General features: G+C 29.8%; 4 protein-coding genes and 2 non-coding genes across 9 annotated transcripts in view; 4 read left to right on the forward strand and 2 right to left on the reverse strand.

Moving 5' to 3' along the window:
• Positions 1 to 13,014, reverse strand: part of gogo (golden goal) — a 44,524-nt gene extending 31,510 nt beyond the window's left edge. For both annotated transcript variants that reach the window (XM_035078167.1, XM_035078166.1), the window contains exon 1: positions 12,623 to 13,014. The gene's annotated coding sequence lies outside the window, so the exon portion shown is untranslated. The remainder of the gene's footprint in view (positions 1 to 12,622) is intronic.
• TRNAL-UAA (transfer RNA leucine (anticodon UAA)) lies at positions 1,188 to 1,271 on the forward strand. Its single transcript has one exon. It is a non-coding gene; the product is annotated as a tRNA-Leu (tRNA).
• Positions 1,354 to 1,433, forward strand: TRNAL-UAG (transfer RNA leucine (anticodon UAG)). The gene has a single exon. It is a non-coding gene; the product is annotated as a tRNA-Leu (tRNA).
• Positions 13,015 to 13,731: 717 nt separating the features above from the next.
• Positions 13,732 to 17,497, reverse strand: LOC118063827 (mucolipin-3-like). The gene is made up of 4 exons (XM_035078000.1): positions 17,344 to 17,497; positions 16,864 to 17,148; positions 16,509 to 16,785; positions 13,732 to 16,151 (listed from the first exon to the last, which is right to left on the reverse strand). The coding sequence occupies exons 2-4, from the start codon at positions 17,016 to 17,018 to the stop codon at positions 14,682 to 14,684; spliced, it is 1,902 nt and encodes a 633-aa protein (XP_034933891.1). The 5' UTR covers positions 17,019 to 17,148; positions 17,344 to 17,497; the 3' UTR covers positions 13,732 to 14,681.
• Ggamma30A (guanine nucleotide-binding protein subunit gamma-e) lies at positions 16,858 to 26,800 on the forward strand. Of its 3 annotated transcripts, none has more exons than XM_035078004.1 (3): positions 16,858 to 16,932; positions 21,567 to 21,730; positions 25,684 to 26,800. In XM_035078004.1, the coding sequence occupies exons 2-3, from the start codon at positions 21,618 to 21,620 to the stop codon at positions 25,787 to 25,789; spliced, it is 219 nt and encodes a 72-aa protein (XP_034933895.1). In that variant the 5' UTR covers positions 16,858 to 16,932; positions 21,567 to 21,617; the 3' UTR covers positions 25,790 to 26,800. The 3 variants fall into 3 exon arrangements, with proteins under 3 accessions (XP_034933895.1, XP_034933896.1, XP_034933894.1); XM_035078005.1 differs by lacking the exon at positions 16,858 to 16,932 and adding an exon at positions 18,042 to 18,057; XM_035078003.1 differs by lacking the exon at positions 16,858 to 16,932 and adding an exon at positions 18,178 to 18,393.
• Positions 19,269 to 20,155, forward strand: LOC118063828 (hemolymph lipopolysaccharide-binding protein-like). The gene is made up of 3 exons (XM_035078002.1): positions 19,269 to 19,436; positions 19,566 to 19,706; positions 19,776 to 20,155. Exons 1-3 carry the CDS (start codon positions 19,337 to 19,339, stop codon positions 20,075 to 20,077), a joined length of 543 nt encoding a protein of 180 aa, XP_034933893.1. The 5' UTR covers positions 19,269 to 19,336; the 3' UTR covers positions 20,078 to 20,155.
• Positions 26,801 to 26,999: the final 199 nt, after the last annotated feature.

The raw sequence follows: 26,999 nt of genomic DNA on the forward strand, positions 1-26,999 counted from the left end.
AAAATCAAAAGCGTGTATAAACTATTTGATGTAAATGACATATTCCTACAAATGCAACAATACTTAATAATAACGAGCTGTACAGTATCCACGGCCATAAAATATCGCGTGGTGTGGATATAAAAAAATACAAAATATAGTATAAATATACGAGGGTAGTTATACAATCGGAAGCTGAAAGCATTGCAATAAAAATGCCTAGAGGGTTTTCCACGATGCGTACAATAGACTTGGCGTTCTCGGGGTTTTTTTTTCTCTCTAACTCCCCCATATCTTTAACTCTCTTTATTAAGACCTTATACGTATGTAGTAGTCTTATAAATCCGTATATAAAAATATTTCATGCAATCTTAAAGTATAAATTTTTATATAAAAATATTTTAGTCTTTTAGAAAAGTTTTACCGCAAGATCGATATCATTCATAACCATCTGCAAATCCTCTGAGACTCTCTGACATTATAAATAATGTTTTCTAAGTATAAGTAATGTATTGTGGAAGTGTTTATTACCATCAAAAAGACATTCATTTTCCACAGATGAAGAAAACCATGAAAAGAAGGACAATGATTTTCTTGACGTGACATGTATTCAACAATACTGTTATGGATGCTAGAAATGCAGCTGCACGAATTTTGTGACCGTGTTGAGTGGACAACAACACCCAAGGGATATGACAGACATTCATTCTACATTAGCTTGTGTAGAAATCACTTATCCATGCAACTTTTTGCTCTCATTTTAGCTGTTTCATTAATTCGTCGTGTTTTTTTTATCAATAAAACACTTTTCGTGTGGTAACATTCAATGACAAACATTTTTTTTTTATCCAAAAAACCTCTCGGAACATAAAAATACTCTGGAATATTTTTTTAGAGTCATTGGTTTGCAATCAGAATATTTAATTACAGCTTACTTGGTATATTTTTTGTGATGATAATCATTTTCGTTGATTTTACAATCAGTATAAGCTCAAAAAATATTCCTACTTTATTTGAATATTATTTAATTACTCCAAAACAATGATTACTCCAAAAATGTTTCATTTTACGTAGAAAATGTGTTAATATTATCATTCTAACCTTTCATTGTCTGCTAATAATTGCTTTAGGAAATGATGAGTATTGATTGATTGATAAATAGCGATACTAAGAGTAAATATTTACTATTATTATTTTTGTAGCTATAAGACAGCATGGCCGAGTGGTCTAAGGCGCCAGATTTAAGCTCTGGTCCTCGAAAGAGGGCGTGGGTTCGAACCCCACTGTTGTCAATTGTTTTTATTAATATTTATATTAAAAACAAATGGCAATTCTAAGAGTGACTCATTTCTAACGTCTTATCTTTTTTTATGAGGCAGCGTGGCCGAGTGGTCTAAGGCGCTGGTTTTAGGCATCAGTCCGAAAGGGCGTGGGTTCGAATCCCACCGCTGTCAAATTTTTTTCCTTCTGAATAATATTTTTATAGCTGAAAGGATTGAATCCAATAAACAAATAGTCAAATACTAGGGCAATTAGGCTTCTGTGTATGAATTGTTTGCTTGGTACTACACCATACAGACAAAATGCTGAGTAATTTTTTCTGTTGTCAGACTACTTTCTATCCCACAGTGAGCAACTCTTTGTGAAGCAAACTGACGCATTTGCAGCTCACAAGCATTATAACTGCTTGACAGAATAAATCGCTTTGTTTCACTGGCTTCCATTCCCTATTTCTTACTCACCCTTTCATCGACTAACAATTCACTCTTTGTCTTTATTTCAGCTTTACAAATGCTGTTGTCTGCCCTCTTACACTCAATTGTCTCAATAACACACTAGAATGCTGATAAAATCATAGATTGGTGATAAAAAATATTATACTCACTTGAAAATTGCAATTAAAAGGCTACAAAAAAGACACTTGCTCCAAAATAAAAGTCATAAAAATGTGATACTTGGATTAGAATACCAAATATGTTACATCTGAATACATTTGTCATACAATTGAACTATGTTATATGCGCATAAACCAATAAAATAATTCAAACAGTTTACCTTGTCGAAATATGCGCCAATGGAATTTTAGAACGTCGTGAGGGATTATTTGAGAATTTACTCCATGTAAAGTATTTAGATCGTATTAAAACTTGAACAACGTTATTAAATTCACCCTCAAAAGCTCTCTTGTGATATGTATCCACTTCTTGTTCGAATTAGGAAAGTACATAAATCGAGTAATAATTTTTGTTTGCAGAAAAAAAAAGTCTTGAGTAAAAGAAATGAGACTCTTAGATCCATGTCAATATAATTATTTGATTGAAGTAATTTTACTAAAATACTTTTACAATATTCCAGAGTATTTTATTTCTTGTTAAATCAAGAAAAAACTATACTTAACAAAAACAAAATATACTCCAGGTTTAAAGTAGATGATAAAATAGAAAACAAATTATTAACAACAATTTATGTTGTGGAAATGGAAAACTTTCCTTGAAATATTTTATTTTCATTATTAAAAATTAATTCAAACGATGAAAGAACTTTTTTTTTTAATAAAAAATGTATTCATATAAGAAAAGTAAATATTAACAATGTTACAAGTAATTTTAGTAGCAGTGTTTCGTTTGTTCATTTTAGAGGCATAATTTTTTCTTAAAGTGGACAAGTGAAACAATAATTAATTAAAAAAATATATCTCTACTGTTCTGTCAAGTGAATACATGAATATTGAATGATAAAAACGTCCAATCCAATTAAAAAGAAATCAATGCAATTTATCACCATAAATTTATGAATTCTCATTGATAATGAAGATGATCAAAAGGTTCTTTGAGGCATTGAAGAATATTTTAAAATATGTAAGAGTGTCTACTATAGTAATATATAAAGAAATTTCTTCTTTTTAAAAAAGGTGCGTTCTTTTTTTTTTTGTGGAGTCACCGTGCCACGTGGCAGTTGTCACGTGAATAGTATAGCATTATTGTCATAGGAACGTGTCAGAAGCGTACAATACACTCCCTCATTATTCGCTAATTCCCAGCTGGCATGCTTTTCTATGTCAGACGTTTTACGCCTCCAGCGAATTGCATCAACCAACTACACAACTCCTACATAACCAAGAGCTTCAGCATCAAAGCTTAAGCACCGAAATCTACTCACAGTAATTCATACAATCAGTGAGATGACCAGAATCCTAGGTTTAAAAGCTTCTAGTGGCCATCTAGTTAATTGTGATTTGTAAATGAAAAAGTTCAGCTGAGATAATTTGTATGACTCTATAAAGTGCTTTTTATTTAAGTCAAAAGAAATAAAGACAATTGTTTTTATTTGAGATTTAATAATAATGTTGCTTTTTAATTAACAAAAAATATTCATAGAAAATTTGCGTTTAATGAAGTTTGAAAAATTTTACAGCAAGTTTGTTTCAATGAGTTTTAATTAGAATTTTTTTTTAATAAGATTTACTTAAAATTGTCATGGCAAATATTTACTAAACTGAATTTAATTGATAGTTGAAAAAAAAATTAATGATTCATTTGTAAGAGGAAAAGTTCAGCTGAATGAAAATTATTCAAATTATAAAAAAAAGTTTGTATGAAGTAAAATTAGTTTTATAATACAAGTAATTTTGCTTATTATTTCGTTCAAAAGAGTAGAGTATATTATTTATCATCAATAAAAAATTGTTCAACGAATACTAAAAATTATTCAAATTCAAAAACTTCATTAAATAATTGATACCAAATTCATTTCCATATTGGAATATATTTTTTTTCTTATTCAATTTAAAATTTTTTATCATTCCAACTGTTAATATTTCCGAACACGTACCTATATCAATTAGTTTGTTTACCATAACAAATTGTTTCCAAGCAATACTGTAAATTTGATTAAAAGTAAAAGAATAATAAAGCTAAAAATAAAAAACCATGTCGTTCCATCTCCCACATAGATAACACACCATGCAAACTAATTATAATTACTATAAAGGAAATAAAAAAATCAATTCTAAAATACGCAATCTAACTTTCATTCACAAAAATAGACCAGTAAAGCCATAAATATTCATTGCCGCAGACAATTGATCGTTTTTAGAAATCGGATGGCTTACCCTAATCGTTCTGTAACAACTTGGCCGTGACTTAAACCCAGCCTATCTAAAATATCCAAAGAGAAACAAAGGTGGATCGATACTTCAGCTCATTTTCCGGGAGTAGTCTCGCCAGTCGACGGTCTAACTACACGCGAACTCGCGTGAGCATTAACGCCCTCGACCGCAAGATGTTTTTGCTAGCCTGTGCTCCAAGGCACATATGACTTTTTTCACATTAATTACAAGAATACTGACTGCATAAAATGCTGTTGCTTTGTTCAACTCACCTACACTTTTCCTCATATTAAAATCCTCCTCGCCCATGTTTACATAAAACGATCATTTATTAATTTCTAATTGAGTCGAAAAAATTACCGGCTAAAAGCTACTATTTGAATTTAATTAAAAACTACATCAATTTTTATGATAATTTATTACTTGAAACACACATATTTCATTTATATAAACTCATTGAGTTTATTTTTGCTTCTATTCAGACTAATCGATAATTTCTGCAATATTTAATTCCCTTCTTTGTATCGATTATTTTGAAAGGCAACTTCAGAATACTGTTGGGGAAGATAGTGGTGCATTGATATATATATATACCAAACTCTTAGAATAAAATCAAAGAAAAGATTGAAAAATGTGTGGTTCACCGGTTAGTCACGTGTCGCGGAAGAAAGCGTTCGTTCACTCGCGTTTCATTTCGCTGATTTGCGCTTGGATGCACGAACAACCAGCTAGTGAACGAGAGCCCTTCCAACTCGACGAGCTAACGGGACGCTCCATCCTGTAGCGTTACTCCCCATAAGCTTTGTACGGAAGAGAGAACGTAACCCTTCGCGTCACCATGACGACCATCACAAGATGTGTCACGATAAATGTAAATCAGACTGTGCGAAGGTCATTGTCTAATTAGATCACCCACTGCATTTTTGCATTTTTATTTTATTATTAAAATTGCCAATTATCAGTAATATCGCGGTACTTTGCACTTCATTCTTTTTTCGAATTTTCAAAATTTACTATCGAGCTAATTGGTGAATAACGATCGTAAAGTGATATTTTATTGATTTTAATCTCATGTAAAGTTGATTATGAGATAGAAATTGAAACTTTTTATCAGGAATTGTAATATCAAAGCTATAGATTCTTCATATTTAAATGTTTGAATATTCATATTAGTATATCTTCTTTTGAATTACTATAAAAGTGAACCTTTAAAGTTCTTTTTAATAATAAATAGTTTTAAAAAAAAGCTCTTTGCATGGGAGAACTGAAATAAAATTTTTTTTATATATTTTTTGATGCAATGTGGTAATTAAAATCCTCACAAAGAATATTCACATGGATATTAAATAAAAATTTTTTAAAAAAGAAGTTTGTGTATTTTCAATATATTGTTATAAATGAATGAAAGTAAATGTATACGATTTGGTTAATAATTTTATAATTAAAAGCAAATAATGAATTATTTTAATAACTTAACTACGCTGTAAAGTATTATTTACTTCATATTGATTAACCAAAATATTCAATTTAAATAAATCAAAAATTCATGTGATTAATTAAACATTGCGTCAATTGGAAAAATCTTATATTTTAATATTAATGTCAGTTCTCGAATTAACATATATCAATTTAAATGTAAATAGATATTCAAAACAGATATTATCATATAAAATCAAACCCGGAGTTTTTTAATAATCGAATCAAAAAATCCTGATGACACTAGATACTAATATTTATAGGATCAAATTTGTTGTCAATTAATCAGGATGATTTTTAGGTCAAAGTCAGGAGCGCTGCATTGAACGTTTGCCAAATTTTCGATGACCTATTGAATGCTCTAACAAATTGACCCTGATTCGATAATATCAGGTAACGAAAAAGGTTACATCTATCATCGACTGAAATGAATGTTAAATCCTGCATGTTGCAAACAAAAAGAATATATAAATTTATAGAGCAAACTTTTAAGGTAATTCGATAAATAAATATATATATATTTTTCTTAGAAAGTAATATAATAAAAAATGGCGATGAGAAATTGACATCCGCGTGGGTAGTTTCTTTAAAATTACTAGGGGTTTTATTCTCGCTTCGAGGGAAATAAAAGTCGTGGCTCGTCCTATGGGGAGCTTCTGGGTGCGTGCAAAAGCTACGAGCGACCACATATAGAGCAAAAGTATATACATGTATGTATTAGAAAAGAGAGGCGGCAGGTAAGTAAATCGTTGGCTTGGGAATAAGGGCGAATGAACTTGCCGAGTATTGACTGGACGCTACTTGGAAGGCTCCTCACATACACATACTCTATTCGTACACGGAGAAAAAATTCCGTTAATTTTTATTTAAAAATCCATACAAAAATTACCGTGCTGCTCAAGAATGTGAGTTCAAACTTACTGAAAAGTAAAAAGTAATGATCAACATACAAAAATTATAAGTTACATAAGAAAATGTATCATTCAGTTTTTTGAAAATTACTTTGGCAGCACCAGAAAATTTAGTGTTCCACAGCACCTGAAAATTTAGTAACGTTAGCTGTGATAACTACGTAACCGACAAACAATTTTATTTAAGTTTAGTGATAATTTTTTTGGTTATATAAACAAATAAATAAATAAATTAGGTTCATTGATAATTAACTTTCTTAACTAATTAATTCGTTGGAATGAAATACGGCACACGTTTTACAATACTGCCCCCCCCCTATCCCTACGATCGGGATCTTACGCAGAAAACCTGTGTCGTCGATACAACCACCCGGCTCTCCGAAGAGATCTTCCTCTCCCGCTCACGGTGGCCCGAGAAAAATCATATAAATGACTTTTGTCTCGGCCGGGACTCGAACCCGCGACCCATCCGTGTGTCAAGCTGACGCTTACCCATGAGTCCACCGCGTCAATCCGTTTAAGCTTATCATAAATTGTTAAGATATAACGTGTTGCCGCCAATATTGAATCGTAACGAAAAATATGAATGTCATCTTTGTTTACAATATGGAAAAAGTAACTATAGCACTGAGGGTGTTCACACAATCAAAAACAAAAGCCGTAAGATGTACGCATGCGTACAAACCAATTTTTAACTTATTATGATGTTAGTATGCACGCGTACGTCTTAAATTGTACGTTTTACGGCTTATGTTTTTGATTGTGTGAACGGTCTTACAATACAAAGAAAGATTGTGTTGGACCGATAATTCGAAGATTCCCGACCCAGCACGGAAACTCTCGAGAATAGAAAAAATTATAGGAGAGCACCCGAATTTTTCCTACCACACGGATCATAATAAATTATATACAGATTCTCATTTTTTTCTAGTCACTTACTAATTTTTGTTTAAAGTTTGAATAAAAATTAATATTTATCGAATATTACCGTGCTGCATAAGAATTTTTACTTTTACTCTTCTTAATAAATATTGAATCTATAATAAAAATTTTAAAAGGATTACTAATTTTTCTTTGAAGGTTGTCTTAATTTTTTAGGGAATTGACATTTGCGCGTGGATTGTTGTGCTGAGCACGGTAATTTTTATTGGAATTTTTTCTCCGTGTAGTTACCTATATTCAAAGGTGAACCTTTCAAAGCAACCGCAGTTACTATCTTTGCCATCAAGTAGCCACAGCGTGTGCCATGCATCTAAAATAAATAAAAATTTTAAAAGAAATTATCCAAAGCATTTCCTGTCCACTTTCTTGGAAGTCACTTCTATTGCTTTTGTTCAGTGAGACATATTTTATTCGCGTCCTCTCGACATTATTTATTTTAATCATTTTTTTCATAGATAAATGTCACCTTTATTTGTTGTACTTTTTTTCTGTTTTGTATGAATGAATCGAAATCTCTTGAATACTCTTGTAGCTAACACAAAAGCCAGCCCCCCTACGGCGCCATCTCGATATGTATCAATGACAAGGTTACATTTTTCTGCCCTCCTTCTAAAAGTCGTAAGTTAAGAAGACATCCCTATAAGAAATCAATCGGGCGTAGCGAACCAAGTCGAAGAGATGAGTATACATCATGACAATTTCAGGAGCGTAAAACTCATCACTTCCGGAATTCGATCTTCAATAAAAAAAAAAATAGTGTGAATTTTAACATTCAATCGGAAAATTACCATGAAAATTCTTTTTCTTCTATTTTTTAAGAAAAAGATCTGTTGATTTTTGTTGTAGAACCAGACAATATTTATTTAAATATTTACTCCAAAAATCTTAATCGATATTCAGCAGGATGCGATGTTAGTCTCCCCCTCCCTCACTAACTTGACTACATATTTAATAATATCGATAGTATAGTCGCTCTCGGGGTGGTTTAACACACACGAGAGTAAGGGAAACCAATAGTACATACCGGTTGCACGCGAGGGTTGTTATGTCGGCTGTGGCAAAAATTTCAGACAATAATTCATGCACAAATTTTATGCTAAAAATTGTCCAGGTAATTTAATAGTTTGAAGAATTGATTTCAGATATATTTTCAAAATATTCTCATGGCTGATTTTCCTGCTGTATGAATTATTCAATGCACTTGATACTGGTAAATATGTGCAACGGATACAATATATTATGTAAAATACATCTATGTAAAATTGCACCTAAAGCCATGCTTTATAAAATAATTAATCAAACCCTAGTCATGGTAATAACAATAACATGAACTGATGAAGTTGTTAAAAAAAAGCCTAGACATTAAGGAATAGTTATGAACTTAATTATTAATTTGGAACATTCTATTAAATTTCAATTATTGACTAAATGTCATAAGCAAGGATAGTTACACTCAAGTATTCAAATTAATTAGCAGGTAAAATGGAGATCATAAATTATACAACTTTGAGTTCAGAAGAACAATTAGTTGACAAATGATTTTTTTTCTGTTACGAATATTGTGAGAAATTCAAATAAGCTACAATTGGAAATAATTTATCATCCAATATAAATAAAAAAGAAAAAAATTTAGCTAGAATGCTTATAAGTATAATCACGTAATCATGCATACAATGGAAGGAAAGTTTTTTTTGTAAAAGTTGATTTAATCTGAAAAGCAAATGGTAAAACATCTACAACGAATCTAGTAAAAAGTCTACCATCACAGTCGACATGTTCCTGACTACCACGTGCTAACAAGTCCAACAGAAGCTGAATAGATTAGAGGTAACTTTGGTGAATTATTAGCGAGCTGAAGAAACTTTCTTTGCTGCAATAAATGAATTCTTCTCAACGATTATGATAAAAAAAAATTATACCTATTCTTTATGTAAACAAGTATGATCTTCAAACTCAAATAATAATTCTTATGATGATATTCCATATTAATTTATTCTTCTGATATTCTTTTTTTAAAATGTTAACAATTTTAGTGATTACAATTCTTTTGAGGAAAAATAAATGAACTCAAGTGTAGAGGGGTTAGAGGATTAAAAGTGCAAAGGGAGCAGCGACGATGAAGTTGAGGGTGAGAAAGGACTAAGAGGTTTATGTCTGTCTGTGTAACTCTAGAGAATAAATGACTGGGTAGAAGTTTGCACGTATTATGGTACTACATACTAACAGAAAGGACAGAAGACTTGTATAGTTTGCACGCTATCCGCTCATTTCCACATCTGACCGCTCATCAGAACAAACTCAGCTATAATTTGACAATAGATTACTTGTTTATTTTAAGGTAGATTTTTTTTTATCTAGAATTGTTCCTGTAATTGTATATTCAACTGAATGTATGATATTTTATTTTTAATTAAAGCAATTGTTGTGAATACCACTGAAAAATTACATTTAATATTAAATCATGATTACATTAAACATGCACTTATTTCATTCAATTCTATGCAAAAATGTTTCCTGTAGAAATTCACATTTTTTGTGATCTAATTTTTTTAAACTTTTTCTTCTATTTAAAATAAAATCATGACATATATGAAAAATGTAAAAAAATCTGGATCATGAGTTAACCAGGACAACTGCTGGGTTAGAGAATAGTTTATCCCTTGAGTTGCAGTGAAAGAAAAAATACATAAAACATAGCAAGAATAAAAATTTGAGTGGTTATCTTGGGTTACTTTATTTTGAAATAACCCAGTTATTCTGATGCCAATAGAAGCACGCCAAGTATGTGAAGCACCTGTAGTAAGGCTGGTAAAAGAGTGAGGAAGTGAACAAGTTTCCAGAGACAAAGACTTAGAGTAGGGAAATTGCTGTTGAACTATTCCTCTCTCCATACCAAGACAAAAAATTCTGCTATTCATTATTGATAATTCACCAAAGTAAGCACATAAAACTAGATAAGATCAAATAAAATATGGATATGAAAGAAGACTTCACTAACAATCATTTTATTGAGTATGACATTGACCACAACTTTCTTCCAATACTCAGAAGTTCTATGAATTTTTCAGATGATCGTAGACCAAGTTATGTGACATTGCTGATAACATAAATATTGATGCAAATGGTCGGTTTTCAGCAGCATTGGAATGCCTGCGGTTCATCAAAATATACAGTAAAGCAAAACAAAGACTGCACTAACTCGCTGGATGCTAACAAATTTGAGCCAATACCCTAGCCACCAAGACCACGATGTGGTCAATAAACCGGAGAAACAGACATCTCCAATTTCCTCCAGACACACAATGTTCGGTCCAGTTATTTCTTTTTCCATAAATCAAATAACTTCAATTACTGAAATATTTCGATCTACTTTTACCTAATTAATTATTTCCAGCTTCTTAATGAGCTTTTTAAATGAATATTTTACATACATGTGTACTTTATACTGCTTTCAAGTTATTATTGATCTCCAATGCTCTACATTTTTTCATATTCTTATTCTCAATAATTAATAACTTTCAAACAATTACGACACTTTGGTGGATTATTATTTAATGAAAAATATATTGGCATTGCAAATAAATTACAAGTTGACAAGATGTTGATTGATCAAATATTTATTTAATCATGAACTCGTTAGTGAGATAGGTTTGATAAAGAACCTAGGGCAAGATGAAGTATCTTCAGAGATAGCATACTTACAAACTCAGTTAAAATGTTTATTTTTTGCTAAAATATAAAAATAATTTTAACAAGATAAAAGATTTAATCATTATTTCTGAAAAGCTTCAGTACATACTAGGTTAAATAATACATTGTGAATATTTTAACAACTTCCAGATTATATGTGATGCAATATTCATAAAAAATAATATAACAGATACATGATCCAAATATAAGGATAAAACATAACATCATTTATTTTAAAAATTTTCTCAATACCTGTCATGCCCGTTGGCTATTTTATTTATTTTTTAATGAATTTTATTTTTTCAAAGAACAACTAGTTAAAAATACAATTTGACTGGGTATTATTTTGAACAATTGTTTGGAAAAGTCAAAGAAACCATCACGAAAATTAAATCACAGGAATAGGTTTTGATATTGTAGTTCAAGGATAAACAAAAATTCATAACTGAATTTCCTACGTCAATCATTAGATATTGACAAGAAAATTCAATACTGGTTTTTTATTTGAAAAAAATTGAACAAAACACCAATCAAAATAATCTAGATGAAAGGTTTTCATTTTATTTCAAAAAAAAATTTTAAATCTTAAAAAAAAATCATATAAATAAAGATTAACCATTGCTAATTCAATTAGCACAAAATAAATACAGACATTATCGATAATTGGCTTTTAATCACACATCAGAAATGAGATAGGACAACAAATGAAGTCCAAAATGGAATAAAAAACTTTAAATGAAAAATCCAATAACATAACGACGATAATGAGGAGGATTGAACAAACATAAAAAAAAAGTGTAGACGCGGAATGAAATTATTCATGAGTTAAACGAGTGATGTAGAACAGGTCCAGATACAAAAAAAAGTCGATCAATCGGTATGTTTGAATAACTATAGGGATATAACAGCCGTGAGTTGATTGTCATTTATTTGACCAGTTTATTGATTCATTTTTTTATTTTTTTTATTTTTTTATACGTGTTATGTTTATGATAAAGCAAGTGTTTGATATTTTGTAAATGATGAGTTAAATTACGCAATTCATTATCAGCTAATATAATGTCAATAATTCATTTGTTATTGAGTTTCATAGAAGAATACTTTGTTTTGAATATAACATGGTGGTACGCAGAAGAATTGGAGTTGGAGAATTCGCGGAAATTCAAGCTCTAACGAAAAGCAAAAATTTCAAAAGGATCAAGTGTATATAGCAAGTTATTGTATTGTTATGATTGTGGATAAATATTCATACATCGTAGATCGTGATATAGAGAATTTGCTATGAGATTTAGTTAAATCCAATATTATGACTATATATTTTATACAAATACAATCAGTTGATTGGGACTGGGATTTTAATAAGCACACATAAATAGATGAACATAATTTGCCATTTTTGAATATGATAAGCTTGCTTAATCAACAATTCAAATAGTCGTAAATTTATAATTTATCATAAAGCATCTAAATTGAAGTTAAAAAAAAATTTTACATTATAATAAATAGTTTTACTTACAAATTTGTCGGCATTCTCGTTTCGATTTTTTTAACATTTTCATCAAGTAATTTTGTTTCCTTTGGCTTATCTCCAAAAAGGTTTTCTTCTCCCTTAATAGAAAATTAACTAAGTTACTTTTATTTTAAAATTTCACTGTAATTCAACAAAAACTTTCTTCTCCGAAATTTGAATTCAATTGACGACAAAAAACATTGTAAAAATGCCTAGCATTTATTGAGGTTATAAAAAAAAAAACTTTTCAAACACTTTGAATAAACTTGGAAAACATTATGAAATTTTTTAGGTATATTGACATTTATATTTTATGATGATTTTTTTTAAGTTTTTAGTTGGTTTAACCGGTTTATTTCGAAAACTACATGAAGTAAATATTATACGTCCAATAGACGCGCGCGTCGCGACAACACTGGGGTTGGAGAGACACCCTACTCTGAGCAGACCAGCACAGAGAACACCCCGCTCCAACGGGAATAAATGGGGGCGTAAACTGTATATGGATAAGGACTGCCGAAAAAGAGGGTGATTTTCAATCGAAAAATAAACTATGTAGAGTATCTATCCGAACTGTCTGTCATTTTTAAGCTTATTCATTTTAATTTATCACTAAAATTATATAAATCAACATTCTAGCAAAAATTTTATCAAAAACTTCTCATTCAATAATTGCGAACGGTAATAACTTTAATCAATAAAAAGAAAAGATTACAAGGATTGTCATCTGCAATTAAAAGACTCAATTATGTTAATTAGGAACGTAATTAGTTCTCTAATTTCAAGATAAGAGAAAAAAGCTCGATTAAAATGACGAGCACCAAATTTTAATAATGTTGATAATGCAGCGACCATTGCATGTAAATGTTGGTATTATAGAAATTTGTTGGTAAATTGATTTAGCATTGGGTAATTTATCTACTGATGTTTTTATTGTCTGCTGATAATGAGGATTCATTAAATTTGGAAAAAACTCCAAAAGTTTATCCTTATTTATTTGAGTATTGGATTAATTTCATTCATAGCTGGAGAAAAATGATGACTCCGATTCATTAAGGATATATTGTTGGAAAATTTGCACTTGAAAAGATATAACAGAACTGAATTTGTTAAAATGCATTGAACAAGATGTATTTACAAAATCAATTGTTAAAAATTGGTAACAATAAAACTGCCTAGATTGTTATAAAATACAATTAAAAATCTCTTTTTTACATTTTTAATAGTAAATTAATTGTAATTAAATTATATTAAAATCATTTAACTGTAAATGGTTAAATATTTTTTCGTGTGCAAACCACACAGCGTAAAATTTTACTTCTATCTTATCATTCAATGATTATTTCATAATATTATGTTTATTAGTATGTATTTGACTTTGAAATACATATTTCAGTTGTTATCACAGACTTCACATAGCACCCCTACACTAATAACATACTTTTCATCGATACTATTATTAATATTCTCTACAGTATTATCTTCATATCTATTGAAATGGTTACAATGAGCTATTGTTATATTCGAATTGTATACGAATCCTTCTAGTATCTATCTCAATAAATGCATTCAACTTTTTTAGAACTTGATTCCAATAACGATTCTTGAATTAAAAAGTGATTAAAAATTGACCAGGGTTCAATGACTGACTGCCCTAAATACTACCATTTCAACTGGTCATTTTAGACTTACAGTAATATATAATTTGGCTAATAATCTCAGAGATCGGTATCAATCATAGCTGCATCAATGACGCATTCTTAAGTTAAATACCTTCAAAATTATTTCAATTAACTTAATTAAAATATTTGTGCGATCTTAAATATTCTAGATGCGATATAATACCTGGAATTATTGTCAAATTCTATACACTGTCTCAAATAAAATACGTTAAAAATATAACTTCTAATTGGAACCTTAGTCGATTTCTCAATAAAAAATTACAATTTGGCAGTTTGGTTGTGTAATTAAATAATTATCACACAATATTAATTATATTCACGTACGGTGGTTTGATAGCATTGATCCGTAACCTTTTACTTTGGAGTGATATGTAATTAACTTACTATATACAGACAACGTTGCCACAGATTTCGTCACATTTAACGGATGAAGAATCATTTGATTGCGATAAAGACCCGTAGGGTCTTTTCCGACAGCAGCAAACTCTATCGAGCAACTTATTCCAAGTTGGATCATCTGGTTCCTGGCTAAAAACACCACTGGATGCTTCGTCAGTGCAAACTGATATAAAAGCTTGAAGATCACTCTTTGGAAAACCGTCACGGTAATATAATTTAATAGTGTCGTAAGCATCCATGATTATGGAAATGAAGAGACTCAGCACGACGTAAATAAAAAGAGAAAGAAATGAATAGAGATAAATACGACAGTACCACCACAGTATTTGGGACTTGAATGATGCCATGGAAAATGTGGCGTATAATTCATCGCCATTGATAAGAGCGAATAGACACTCAGATGTTGTCGCTAATGACCGGAACTTCATATGATAAGGCCCGAAAATTAGCCATCCACAGAATGTGAATCCGGCATAGATGAGAATGGCACAAATTAAAAATCTCACTACTTTTGGTGCTGCTTTTTTCAGTGTAAGAATTACTACGTTGTACGTTTTAAAGAATCCAAGATACCTGAGTACTCCAAACCAAACTAGAAGGTTTCCTGTACCCAAGAAAATACTGCATATATTCCAATGATCACTATCAAACGATTTCCTTTCGATTTGTTCCTTAATTGCTGATCCCATTATTATTAGAAGGTCATTGATGATTATCATGATATACCAGAAGTTGAGAAACTCTAATCGACCCTCAAGACTTAGATTTGTTCCATATGTTCTTTTGAAGAAATTTATCGTTTCAAATTTTAAGAGTTGGGCTCTGTATATCGATCGTGAACATAGAATTAAAGAGATTCCACAAATGAGTATGACAAATAGATTCAATATAGTCCTGAGAGCTGAATCGATTTGATTATCTGTTATATACTGTATATCACCTTTACACACTAATCTTTTTGGTTCAGCATCAAGTGATAGTAACATTTGTCCATCAAAATCACTGTTGTCGAAGATTATTTTAATGTTAAATTGATAACAATCAGGAGGCGTTATTGGACCAGCTGCTTTTAAGTTGACTGTTTTTACAGCAAACTTGAGATGTGCTTTAACTAAAGCTGAGAAATTTATTCGAATATTTTTCTCTTCTAGTAATTTCTTGGAATGAATTCCATCACGAAATTCGCCACCAAACGTGTGATTTATATTGATGCATGTACGTTCGACTTTGTTATTAAAGATATAACTTTCATTAAATCCAAAAATAATACCTTCTTTGTATTGATATAAACATAAAACCACTGGACCCACTGAATTGTCTTCAGCTGTGTAGGAATATGATCCAATTGCATTACTGAGATTGTAATATCCTTGTAGAGCATAATCTATTGTTTCATAAAAATCATCTTGTCTATAAAGAGCAAAAGGTCCATGAGCTGGCGGGTAGGCTGGTACCTATAAATTTAATTTTGAATGTATTATTGTTTTATTATCAATTCAGTAGATGATTAAAAATCATGAAAAATACAAAAAAATTTTAACAATACCGAGAATAACCATGAACTTATTATTTTATCTTTTACATTGAATTTTTAAAAATATTTTTACGATTCTGTTTAAGCTATGAGTCATGGTCAATTTTAGTATAAAACAAAAATGTTAAGCAAAGATAATAAAATCTGCAAATCATAGCAAACTGTGTCCTATTCAATGATTATTATCAAAGTTTTCAGAATTAAAAATATTTGAATCAACAATCTTCTTAACAAATAAACTCAAGTAGCGCTTACGTAAGCGATATAAGTACTTTACCTCTTGATCGGCGTCCCAATCTTTGAGAAAGAGATGAGAGAATGTGATACGGTTGTCCCATGTGTAATTCACGTGAATATAATTATTGTGAGCAAATAAACAAAGCTGAACAGTAACTAAAATGATCTTCACCACCTGAACAATAAACTTATATGGGAATCGTTTTCTGGCTTCCCATTTTTCAATGGGATTCATGAAGAAAAATTTCAATTTTCTTCTCATTTTATCTTCAGCATAGGCAATAGCATCATAACGTGGTTGGTTCATGATGCCAGTCCTAGAATCAAAGTCAACAATAAAAATAATTATAACAATAAAATTAGATAAGAATTATCAGTCATGTATAGGAATTTACCTAGCATTAATTGTGTCGTCATTTGTAAGAGGAGAGACTTCATCCTCACATTCTGAACCTTGACTCCAGGTATGCGTTCTCAATGAATTACTTCCTCGAGCACGATCTTCAATTATTGCGTTAGTGCTTCCTTTATTCTCTATTTTATCCGCCATTTTCGAGAACTTTGTTGATTGAAGTTTGTTAGTTGGTGAAATTTAATACTTGAAACTATCTAAACTGCTTTACTCTCTATCCCGAAGGGTCGAGACTTAATTCCGCGAAAGCTGCGTTACATCCGTGCTCCTAATTAAATATAGAGAGGAATATATTACTAAATCATTAGCACTAATTCTTCATAACAAAGCATGGTGTCAAGAAATGAGAACAGACTGATTTTACGGGTGTCGAAAGTGTGTTAGTGGAACAATGGAAGGTTATGACATTGTATACATGTAATTTGACCGTGTAGTGAGTAATTGTAGTATTTTTTTTACTTACGAACACACTTTGTACGAACAGCTGTGTTTTCTGTAGTTTATTGTAATGCGTTTCAGCCATCGGACTAAATCAGACTGAATTAATTCATTTTACTGCTGTTTGCACATTGCTAGCGCTGTCATGACGTAATTGTTTGAATAGGAGACGACAGATAGCGTTAGTGGACGTTATTTAAATGTGAGAAATATTCCGACATTTACATGTTGACTAATAAACTACTTTTTTCACACTATTTTTGCTTGTTAATAACCGTGAGAAATAATTACAAAGAAAGTAAACTTTCAAAATTATTTTATTATTGTATATTATACACGAAATACATCGACGATAATTTTTATTGTCCAAGGACAAAAACGAAGCTTACATTTAGAAGTGAAATCAACTCACATCATTTGAAAATGACTATTCAATAGATTTTCAATGATTGGATAATCTTAAAATAGGAATTTAATTCAATTTAGTTAAGCACATGTGTTTATATATATTTTTCAAGTAATTGTTTATAAAAGAAAAAAAAAAACAAAAGGATTAAAAAAAATAAAATTCATGAAACAGCTGAGCATTTAAAAATATCAGATTACGTAATTAAACGTTTATTTATAATTCAATTAATTCGACGTATGTAATCTGTTTTACTTCACTAAATGTAAAATAAATTAGTAAGAAAGTCATTAATGATTACAAAAATAGAGAGCATTCTTTAATAAATTACAGGTTAAGTAATACTTTGTGTCAAAAATTTATAACAAATTTAGATATCAGAGAAATTAATAGAATTTATTCGATCATTTTTGGTATGGTCTTTTCTCGAATAATTGTAACTACTGAAGCTTTATTAGATTTGTTGTAAACTCTAGTAGGCTTCTATAAACGAATAGTGAAGACCACCAAGAGCTGTGGAATTTTAGAATTTTTCTAACTCCCAGCGAGGTGAGCACTATTCACAATTTTCGTTAAAGACCATCGAGAAAGTGTGTGAGAGTACGAAATAAAAGGATTTTGTGGCTTCAGTTTTTTTTTTTTTAGTAATACCTGTTTATTATTAGAAAGGTGAGGCTTATCACATATCACTTTTTACGTTTCACATTTGTGCCATTTCATGAACAAAACAATTAAACAACTATTATTTATTAAATATCAAAGGAAAACATTTTGAAAGGATTGCAAAAAGGTTCAGTAAAAAATACATCACAATTCTACTTTCTAATTCAATATTTATTTATTATTTACATTTTTTGTCGTTTCTTCTGTTTTTAATGATTCAATATAAATCATTAATCATCGTTTATTCGTTGTCAACGGTTGATTTTAATTGAAAATTAATATAAAAAATTTATTCAGTGTAAAAAATTAATTGTAATTTCATACGTGATTTTATGAGTGAAATTTGTGGATTTAATATATTCAGTATTGAAGAGGTCGATCTCTCTACAGGTAAGCATAATAATTTTCTAAAATTTATTATAAAAACTCACAACAATAGCTCAGGGTGAGTATATCCACACGATTATTAAAGATGTAGGACAGAAGAAATTTACGGAACGAGCATTTTTAGGTATTCCTTTAGACTTATAATCCAAACGAATATGTTGTTCATGGAATAATATCATACTTTACATTGTACAACATAAGAATATCAACCAAAAACACTCAAGAGGAAAAATTATAAAGTTATCGTGTTGCTTTTATTTATGTACTTTAAAATGAAGAGGCTCTCAATTTATTTAATTACCAAGCTAATTAATTTATTCATTAATAGATATCATTAAAAATCTTTATCTAGGTAGAAAATTAAAATTCTCTTACATAAGTTGACACAACCTAGGTAAACAAATAATATCTTATCAATAAATTATAAAAAATGTATTTTATAAAATTTATTTTATTAGATAACTAATTTATAAATTCCTGCAACATTATGATATGTTCATTAGAGTCTGACAGTTTGATGATTAAAGTTTATGTTAACATAATTGACGTAAAATAAATTAGAATGTCATCCTTTTTATATTTTCAAATCTTCTTAACTTTTCTCTGCTTCAGTGGAACCATTGGAGATGAAGAGCCTGTTCGTCGCACTAATATTCCAATAGGCAAGGGAAATTAATTTTTTAAATTTCAAATAAAATGTTAATATTACATCTATCAGTCAGTTGCATATTTAAAATATATATTCATGAGTTTTATATTTTATTTAAAAAATTATTGATCATACTTTACAGCTCTCCACAATTCATCAAAGCCATCAATGTGGACTAGGATCCCAGTGGGCTATGAAATAACACCTGGTATTGGTGCACTTAAGATCAATCAACGTCGTGTATCATGGAACCAAGCACGTAATTTGTGTATTCAAGAAGGAGGTAATCAATAATAGAATAAATGTCTCAATTAGTTGTATTAATGCTGATGTTAATAAAAAATTGTTGCAGCACATTTGGCAGTAATTAATTCCACTGCTGAGGCAAGAATCATAGTGCAAATGGCTTATGAATTGGGTGTCTTTGGTAATATATGGATAGGAATCCATGATATTTTTGAAGAGAATGATTGGGCGACAATTCATGATCAACCTTTGTCAAATGTTGGTTGGCTTAAGTGGGCAGCTGGACAGCCAGATAACTATTATCCTGGTCAAAATTGTGGTTCACTAACAGCAAGAGGAGTTTACGATGATTCTTGCAGAATCTTATTTCCATTTGTCTGTAAAATATTACTGCCTGATAGCTTGTGATTTCACTATATAAATGTTGATCAATGTTGATATACCTGGTACATTATTCAAATAAATATTCTTTATGATGCTGTGAAATTAATTTTTTTCTTCATAAGCCCCAGCTGGTCTAGACCAGAAGAAAATGTTGATACTTTCAAGTTTGAAAATTTTCTCAGTATTTTATGTAGCAAGTGAAACAGTAGGACAAGAAGAACTGGATTTTGAAGAAGCTAATTCTTCATCAGGTAAGCAAGATTAATTTATAAAATTAGCCATAAATTGTTGAAATAGTTTATGGTAAGAACTTGTGTATGTACTTAATTATGAGAGGTTTATACCAGCAATGCTAATAATACTATACTTTACATAGTACAGCTACAAAATTAAAACCACAATCGGATTTTTCAAGAATCCCAGCAGGCAATGAAATAATTCCTGGCATTGGTGTTCTTAAGATTAATAAGCAACGTGTAACTTGAAATCAAGCACAAAATTTATACTCTCAGAAAGGAGGTAGTTAATTCTTGAGTTAATTTTGTAATTAGTTCATTCGTTATTTAATGATAAAACATCTTTTCAGGTCATTTCGCTGCTATTAAAGTCGATTGCTGAGGATTCTTTTGCAAGAAGCTTGGGAAATGAATATACTAAGATTGTTGTGGAATGTTATATTAATAGATACAAAGAAACATAAATTATAAGATTATATTAAATAGGAATAAATAAATATTATATTCAATATACCTAGTTAATTTAATTTTTCACTGGATAGACAAGTCTAATTGTGATCTTTAATTCCCATGACGCTTTTGCTCTAGAAAAAATTTAATAAATCATAGATAGTTTCTTTTATTTTTAATATATAAACTACGTGACATCAGGTAATCCTTGATACAGCACAGAAGAACAAACATCTGGGAAACTTTGTTGTTTTGAGAAAAAAAAAAAATACGATCACTAATAAAAATGATTGAATTTGATAAAATAATTAATAAAAAAAATAAAAAACACATGAGAATAATAATTAGTTATATGTAAAATAAAAAATAAAATATTCCATTATATAATTTATAAATTTGTTTACTTTATTAAGAAAATTTTAATCCACAAACAATTTTTTTTTTTTTATTAAAATAAATTTTGGATCTCTTTGACCCTATATGCAATTAAGGTACTAATTTTTGAGCTTCATTACTCCAAAAATGAATTATTCTTCTAATTAAAGGTCCTCCTCATTAATAGTTAAATAATTAACTAATTAATTAATTTATTAAAATAATAAGGAATAATTTAAGAGAAAGTTTTTTTCCCCATGGACGGTGCGAGGTAATAAAAATCACAAAGGCAGAAATAGGGGTGTGAAAGCTCTATGAATAGTATAGATGATTGAAAAAAAAAATGTCTTTCTTTACTTCTCATATACTTTATCATATATATGTATTTATATACTTAAAATATATACTGTAAACTCTAGACGCAAGTATAATATTGATTTTCCCGGTTACAGGCGCAAGCGCTACGTCGATTTAACTTGCGTCAGGGGGGTGCGGTTGTTACCATGGATCCCAGTGTACTCGCCAACATGGATAAAGACGCACTGAAGAAGCAGATCGAGAACATGAAGTATCAAGCTACTATGGAACGGTGGCCCTTGTCAAAAAGCATTGCAGCGTAAGTTCACAGGCCATCTCAAATTTCTTCTGTAGTATCGTCATATCATTTTCTTTTACCTTTGTTTTTTTTCTTATCGTTTTTCATTGTCTTTCGATTGAAAAAATCTCAAGATTATCTCACCTCCAACAGTATCTTTATGTTCACTCTTTCCAAGAATGTACAACAAGATAATAAACCTTTTTTTGTTGCTTGCTTTGCTTTCGTTAAACTTCCTGTTTGTGGTTAGACATGAATTTTAAAATAATCTGTCAAAAAATGATTTTATAATATATTATGCATAAGTGATAATTATTCATGTGATTAGCCAATATTGTGCATAATTGACCAAGGTGGGAGTAGAAATAAGTGAAAAAGAGACCTCGATAGTGTGTAGTGATTGGAATAAAAATAATTACGCTCGAGAAAATCCTTGACTTCGAAGCGAGTCATAATTATCAGAAAATGTATCAACTGGAGCTTGTCGAGTAGAAGGGAGAATAGTGAAAAGTACTTGGACGTGGGTTAGACTGTTCGGAAAGTAGCTGGCGCGCTTGTTCCTCATTTGCGTTGACAGTCAAGGCTGAATTATCCTCTAAATTCACACTCACAACCTACAAGATCTCCTTGGAAGATTCCTTCTCTGTACACCAAGCCATCCATCTCCTTATCTCTCAACACTGTCTCAAGTCATACCTATTATTGTTGTTATTCTTATTATTATGATAAACCGTATGACAGAAAATCATTATCTAGATCTTAGATATCCAGCTAATCTTGAATTCAAAGTGATTTCAACTGAGCATCGATATAATTTTATGTATCTAGATCAACAGCTACGTTAGACCATTCACCTATTGTGTGATTCGTTGGAATTAAATTCCATTGAATATCAACATTATCATATTGAACAATCTCCAAATAAGTAAGACCAAGTACTGAAACCTTGGTTTTGTGTCCTTGTGTTTTTACATTGTTTTTTCGAGCCTTGACAAACCCTTCCTGGTTTACAATCTCTTTCAAAATCCCACTGATCCATTGGGATACTCTTACTTGGAGATACTGGGATATATGTCCAGATGGTTGCTAGGACAGACAATGCTCCGATATCAAATCAAGTTGTTTACCGGCTAAATTGTATTATAGGAAAAAAGCCGGTGTTTTGCGGTCGACGAGAGTACAGAGTGAAAGGTTCGTTTATAAGAGTACAGTAAACCGGATCGAAATATTCTTCATCTATATTAATCCCCATTTTATTTCGTGTATGTTCAACTCAACTTTTACTCTGAAAATTTTTATTTCAATCAATACAACGATTTTTACATTTTTTAATGAAATTTCAATTTTCAAGGCAATTTTTTTACTACATTCTACTTGAATGATGACTAATAAATTCATTTTCATTATAAAAAGGTGCATATATGAATAATAATAATAATAATATTTACCTTTCTATTTTATTTTTATCAATATTATGAAGAAAACTTTTCTAAACAAAAAAAAAATATAATTGATGAAATTATTTTAAAAAAAAGAAAATTTCTTTTTTTATTTCTTAGTGGTAATTAATAATTGTTAAATTTAATTAATAAGTTGCCTCCTAAATCATATTTAAAAGTTTTTATGAATAAAAGTTGTTTCATTTTTTTTTGAACAAAATAAGTTTTAATTCTTAATTAGTTAAAAAGTTTTTACAATTCAACTTCTTATTTTTTTAAATTCAGTTCAATAGTAAAACCTCCTTAAAAACAAATAAAAAGAGCCTTTTAAACTTTGATAATTCCAATAATGACTTCAGTATAATCCTTCATTCTTGGCACAGAGTATGCTTTAGATTTATTTTCCTTAAATCTATGCAAGGCTCAAACTCCTTGAATGCAAGCGTTGAGTGCAGTGGCAAACTCCCTTTCACCAGAGTTTCCAGCAGACGGTATATAACGGTGGCAATGAGCAGTTTTACTGCAGCAAGAGAAAGAGAGAAGGAAAAAAGACTGACTCGTTCAACTACACATCAACGATGAAAAATGTATAAAAAAGATAGAAGTCTAGATAGATCAATATTCAACATGACGACTAGCTTGCAGAAGCTGTGAGCATTGATTTTCCTTTTATTCTTTATCATATTATGCACAATTTATTCACAGCTGAATGGTTAGTGAAAATATTTTGAAAGCAAATGCATGATAGGTATTAATTCTTTGATCGTTATATGATGCTTTTAAAGAATATTAATTATTACTCAACCCTCCTCCAACCTTCTTCGCTCTGGCATTGTAGTTATGAAAAAAAAAACTCATTGTTATGAAAATAAACTTGTGCTATTTTCCATTTCCTTGTTTATACTCCACTCAATAATATTTTTTTCTTTATAACTGGATGAAATAAATTTAAAATCAGGATAATTCTTTTATTCCAGAGATGAGTCATCTTTATTGATCTTCATTGTTAATGAATGAATGGAAATGGAATCGAGGATTATATTTTTACCCAATTTTTACTTGAAACCTCTACCTAGTATGTTCCACAGTTAATCCAGAATTGATGAAGTTTAGAAGGGGGCTAAATCGATTTTGTTGTTTATCTAGAAGTTCCGGAAGAGTCAGGAAATTAACTTGTTTAGTTGAAATTTTGTTCTCGGTCAATGTTTTGAATCATTTTTGAAAGTGTCATCAATCATTTTTCTAAGTAGTTAATATTTTTAAGGAAATTGTCAAAAATGTTAATTTTTTTATTAGTCATCAACTTTCTTGTCATTAAAAGTCAAATATCTCTAATAAATCAATGATATTATTTTGATGGTAATTAAATTTCTCATGTCTTCTTTTAATTACATCAATCTAAAGTAAACACCTAACGGTTATTTTTTTTTACTAAGAATCTTAAATATTACTTTACAGTTATCAATATGAAAGTTCTACATTCATTTTAAATATCAAACCAATTATTATAAAATCTTTCAAAACCATGGAAAAGTTTTTTGTTAGTTAAAATGTAACATTCACAGTCACTTAATTTTTTACATAATTTTTTTTTTCATCAAATTAAGAGTTAAGTCTTGACTCCCAGTAACCATTGACTTGACTCGTTGACTTTTTGTCTGAAGTTGATGACTCTAAAGTATTTTTTCTTGTTTCTAAAACACCGGAAAATTATTAAACTCTTCTGAAAAAATTACTCGACACCAAAAAGTGTATAATTTTATTCAACAGCAATCTTGAATATAAAACTGAAATTTTAATTATTTATTTTAACGAGTAAAAACTAAATGAAATGGCATAGACCTTATCATAAAAGCAAATTTTTTCGAAAGCATCATAGTAATTTCACGTTGTCTAGCAATTTTCATTTGAATTCTAAATTAGATTCTTAGTTAAAAACAAAAAGATAGATAATTCTAATTATAATACGAATACAGAATACTTGCAACATTACCATTAGTAGAAGTGAATGCCTTTAGCTTGAGAATGATTTTTTCATAAATTATTTTTAGATCTGTTAAGATAATTTCTCGCGCAGTTGTATTTATAGTAGCACATCGATCTTTTTCAATTGTAAATGAAATAGACGAGGTTCTTGTTAATCCGGAAGATGTAAATTCCCGAGTTTGCTGAACGTCGGAAATAACATGGGAGAGGTGGAATTGTTTTCAGAAAAGGGACAAGAAATAGGAGGGTTTCGCAGGAAGGGATGTTTTCCTAATTAACACAAACGAGGCTACGGAACTTCATCATCACGAGAATTGAACAGATGAATCAATGTCAGTTGTATGCCGTTAGATTTTCAATCTTAGTATGTAGGCTTCTATAATCGTGCAGTTTAGTCTAACGACGAAAGAGTGAAAGCCTTAAGAATTATTAACCTTTGTACTTATTTAAATATTTATCTTTACCTTTCTAATATACTTGAAGCATCTTCTTCTTATTTACGATAATTTTTTCTTACCTTTATCTTCATCTCTGTCCTTTCTTTTACAGAATGCGGGAGTATGTTGAAGACCACGAGAAAAATGATCCACTGATCCACGCGCCTGACAAGAAAAGTAATCCTTGGGCAGAGAAGGGCAAATGTATAATCATGTAAACGAAGGAGTGACAAGAAAAAGGCCAGTAACAACAGGCAAATAAATCTTAAAAACCATTGCAAGCTGCAACACTTAAAAATCATTAACAATCGGCGAACATATGAATGGAAAAAAATGTGAACGACTGAGTGAGAGGTTAAATAAAAAAAATTACATTGGCTGTTAAGAAGTATGATGAACATTCTAATGTTCCAATAATGTTACTCATCATTTTAAGAAAAATAAAAAATATTAACAAGTGGGCCAATTATTCAAGGCTTCGATCTAATGATATTTTTTATTATAATTTAACAATGAAGAACGATTAAACAAATAGGTATTAATGTTTATTATTAAAAAAAAAAATTAACATCTAAAGTGAGAAATCCATTCAATGGCCAATTAATTGTATTTTAATGTGAGATTATTTCGTCGACTTCACCAATCATGTTTATTCATTCCTGAAGTCCTCGAAAATGACCATAAACTCAGCGATCAATCTCAAATATCTCCTGTGTATGAAATGCATTGAAAAATGTTTTATTGACATATTAATATTATAAACTGAAATTGTGTCAATCACATTGTATTACGAATTATTATACATACAATTTATCCACGAATTTTTAATCATTTTATCATCATCTCGATGCGATATTAAATTATTTATTTAAAATTAAATAAAAATACTTATACACATTATGATGATGAATATTTCAATATCTTCATTGTATTATTATTATTACTAATATGTATCGTAGGAACGGAGTTGGTAATATTATATTTGAGCTATTTCTTATGAAAATATACATGTCAAATGGTCTACATTTCAAATAACACAAGATTCTAAATCTTTAAATCCTTTAAATTAGTGCTATTTATCTTTTTTGTTAGCTAGTCAAGCAATATAATTGCATATAGATAACATATCACTGGAAAATTATAAGTCAAAAGTTTCTAGATGAGTTTTAAAATTTTCATCATTTTCAAACAAATATGATTCTGTAAAAAAGTTTGTGCTTTGGAGTTTAAAAATGTTCTTTACAATATTTTGTATTACTTTATTCAACTGCAAAGTCAAAGGAGATTAAAAAACTAATCTTTCAATATTTTTTTTTTTGTTAAATTCAAAGTCTTCCCTAGACTTAAACAAAGATTCTTTGATGAATTCAAATATAACATTCTTTTCAAATGCTTTTTAAAAAATTGTTGTACTGTTTTTTTTTTTTT

Source organism: Chelonus insularis, unplaced genomic scaffold (genome assembly GCF_013357705.1).
Source record: "Chelonus insularis isolate UGA/USDA-ARS -01 unplaced genomic scaffold, ASM1335770v1 contig_150_pilon, whole genome shotgun sequence".
NCBI classification, from domain to species: Eukaryota; Metazoa; Arthropoda; class Insecta; order Hymenoptera; family Braconidae; genus Chelonus; species Chelonus insularis.

What these genes read in the sequence shown, in the direction of transcription:
- LOC118063828 (XM_035078002.1), top strand. Translation starts at nt 19,337, where the DNA reads ATGTCATCCTTTTTATATTTTCAAATCTTCTTAACTTTTCTCTGCTTC. An exon ending in TCGCACTAATATTCCAATAG is followed by an intron (nt 19,437 to 19,565) that starts GCAAGGGAAATT and finishes CATACTTTACAG; the next exon opens with CTCTCCACAATTCATCAAAG. An exon ending in TTTGTGTATTCAAGAAGGAG is followed by an intron (nt 19,707 to 19,775) that starts GTAATCAATAAT and finishes AAATTGTTGCAG; the next exon opens with CACATTTGGCAGTAATTAAT.
- LOC118063827 (XM_035078000.1), bottom strand. Translation starts at nt 17,018, where the DNA reads ATGGCGGATAAAATAGAGAATAAAGGAAGCACTAACGCAATAATTGAA. An exon ending in GACGACACAATTAATGCTAG is followed by an intron (nt 16,786 to 16,863) that starts GTAAATTCCTAT and finishes CTTTGATTCTAG; the next exon opens with GACTGGCATCATGAACCAAC. An exon ending in ATTGGGACGCCGATCAAGAG is followed by an intron (nt 16,152 to 16,508) that starts GTAAAGTACTTA and finishes TTAAATTTATAG; the next exon opens with GTACCAGCCTACCCGCCAGC.
- Ggamma30A (XM_035078004.1), top strand. Translation starts at nt 21,618, where the DNA reads ATGGATCCCAGTGTACTCGCCAACATGGATAAAGACGCACTGAAGAAG. An exon ending in TTGTCAAAAAGCATTGCAGC is followed by an intron (nt 21,731 to 25,683) that starts GTAAGTTCACAG and finishes TTTCTTTTACAG; the next exon opens with AATGCGGGAGTATGTTGAAG.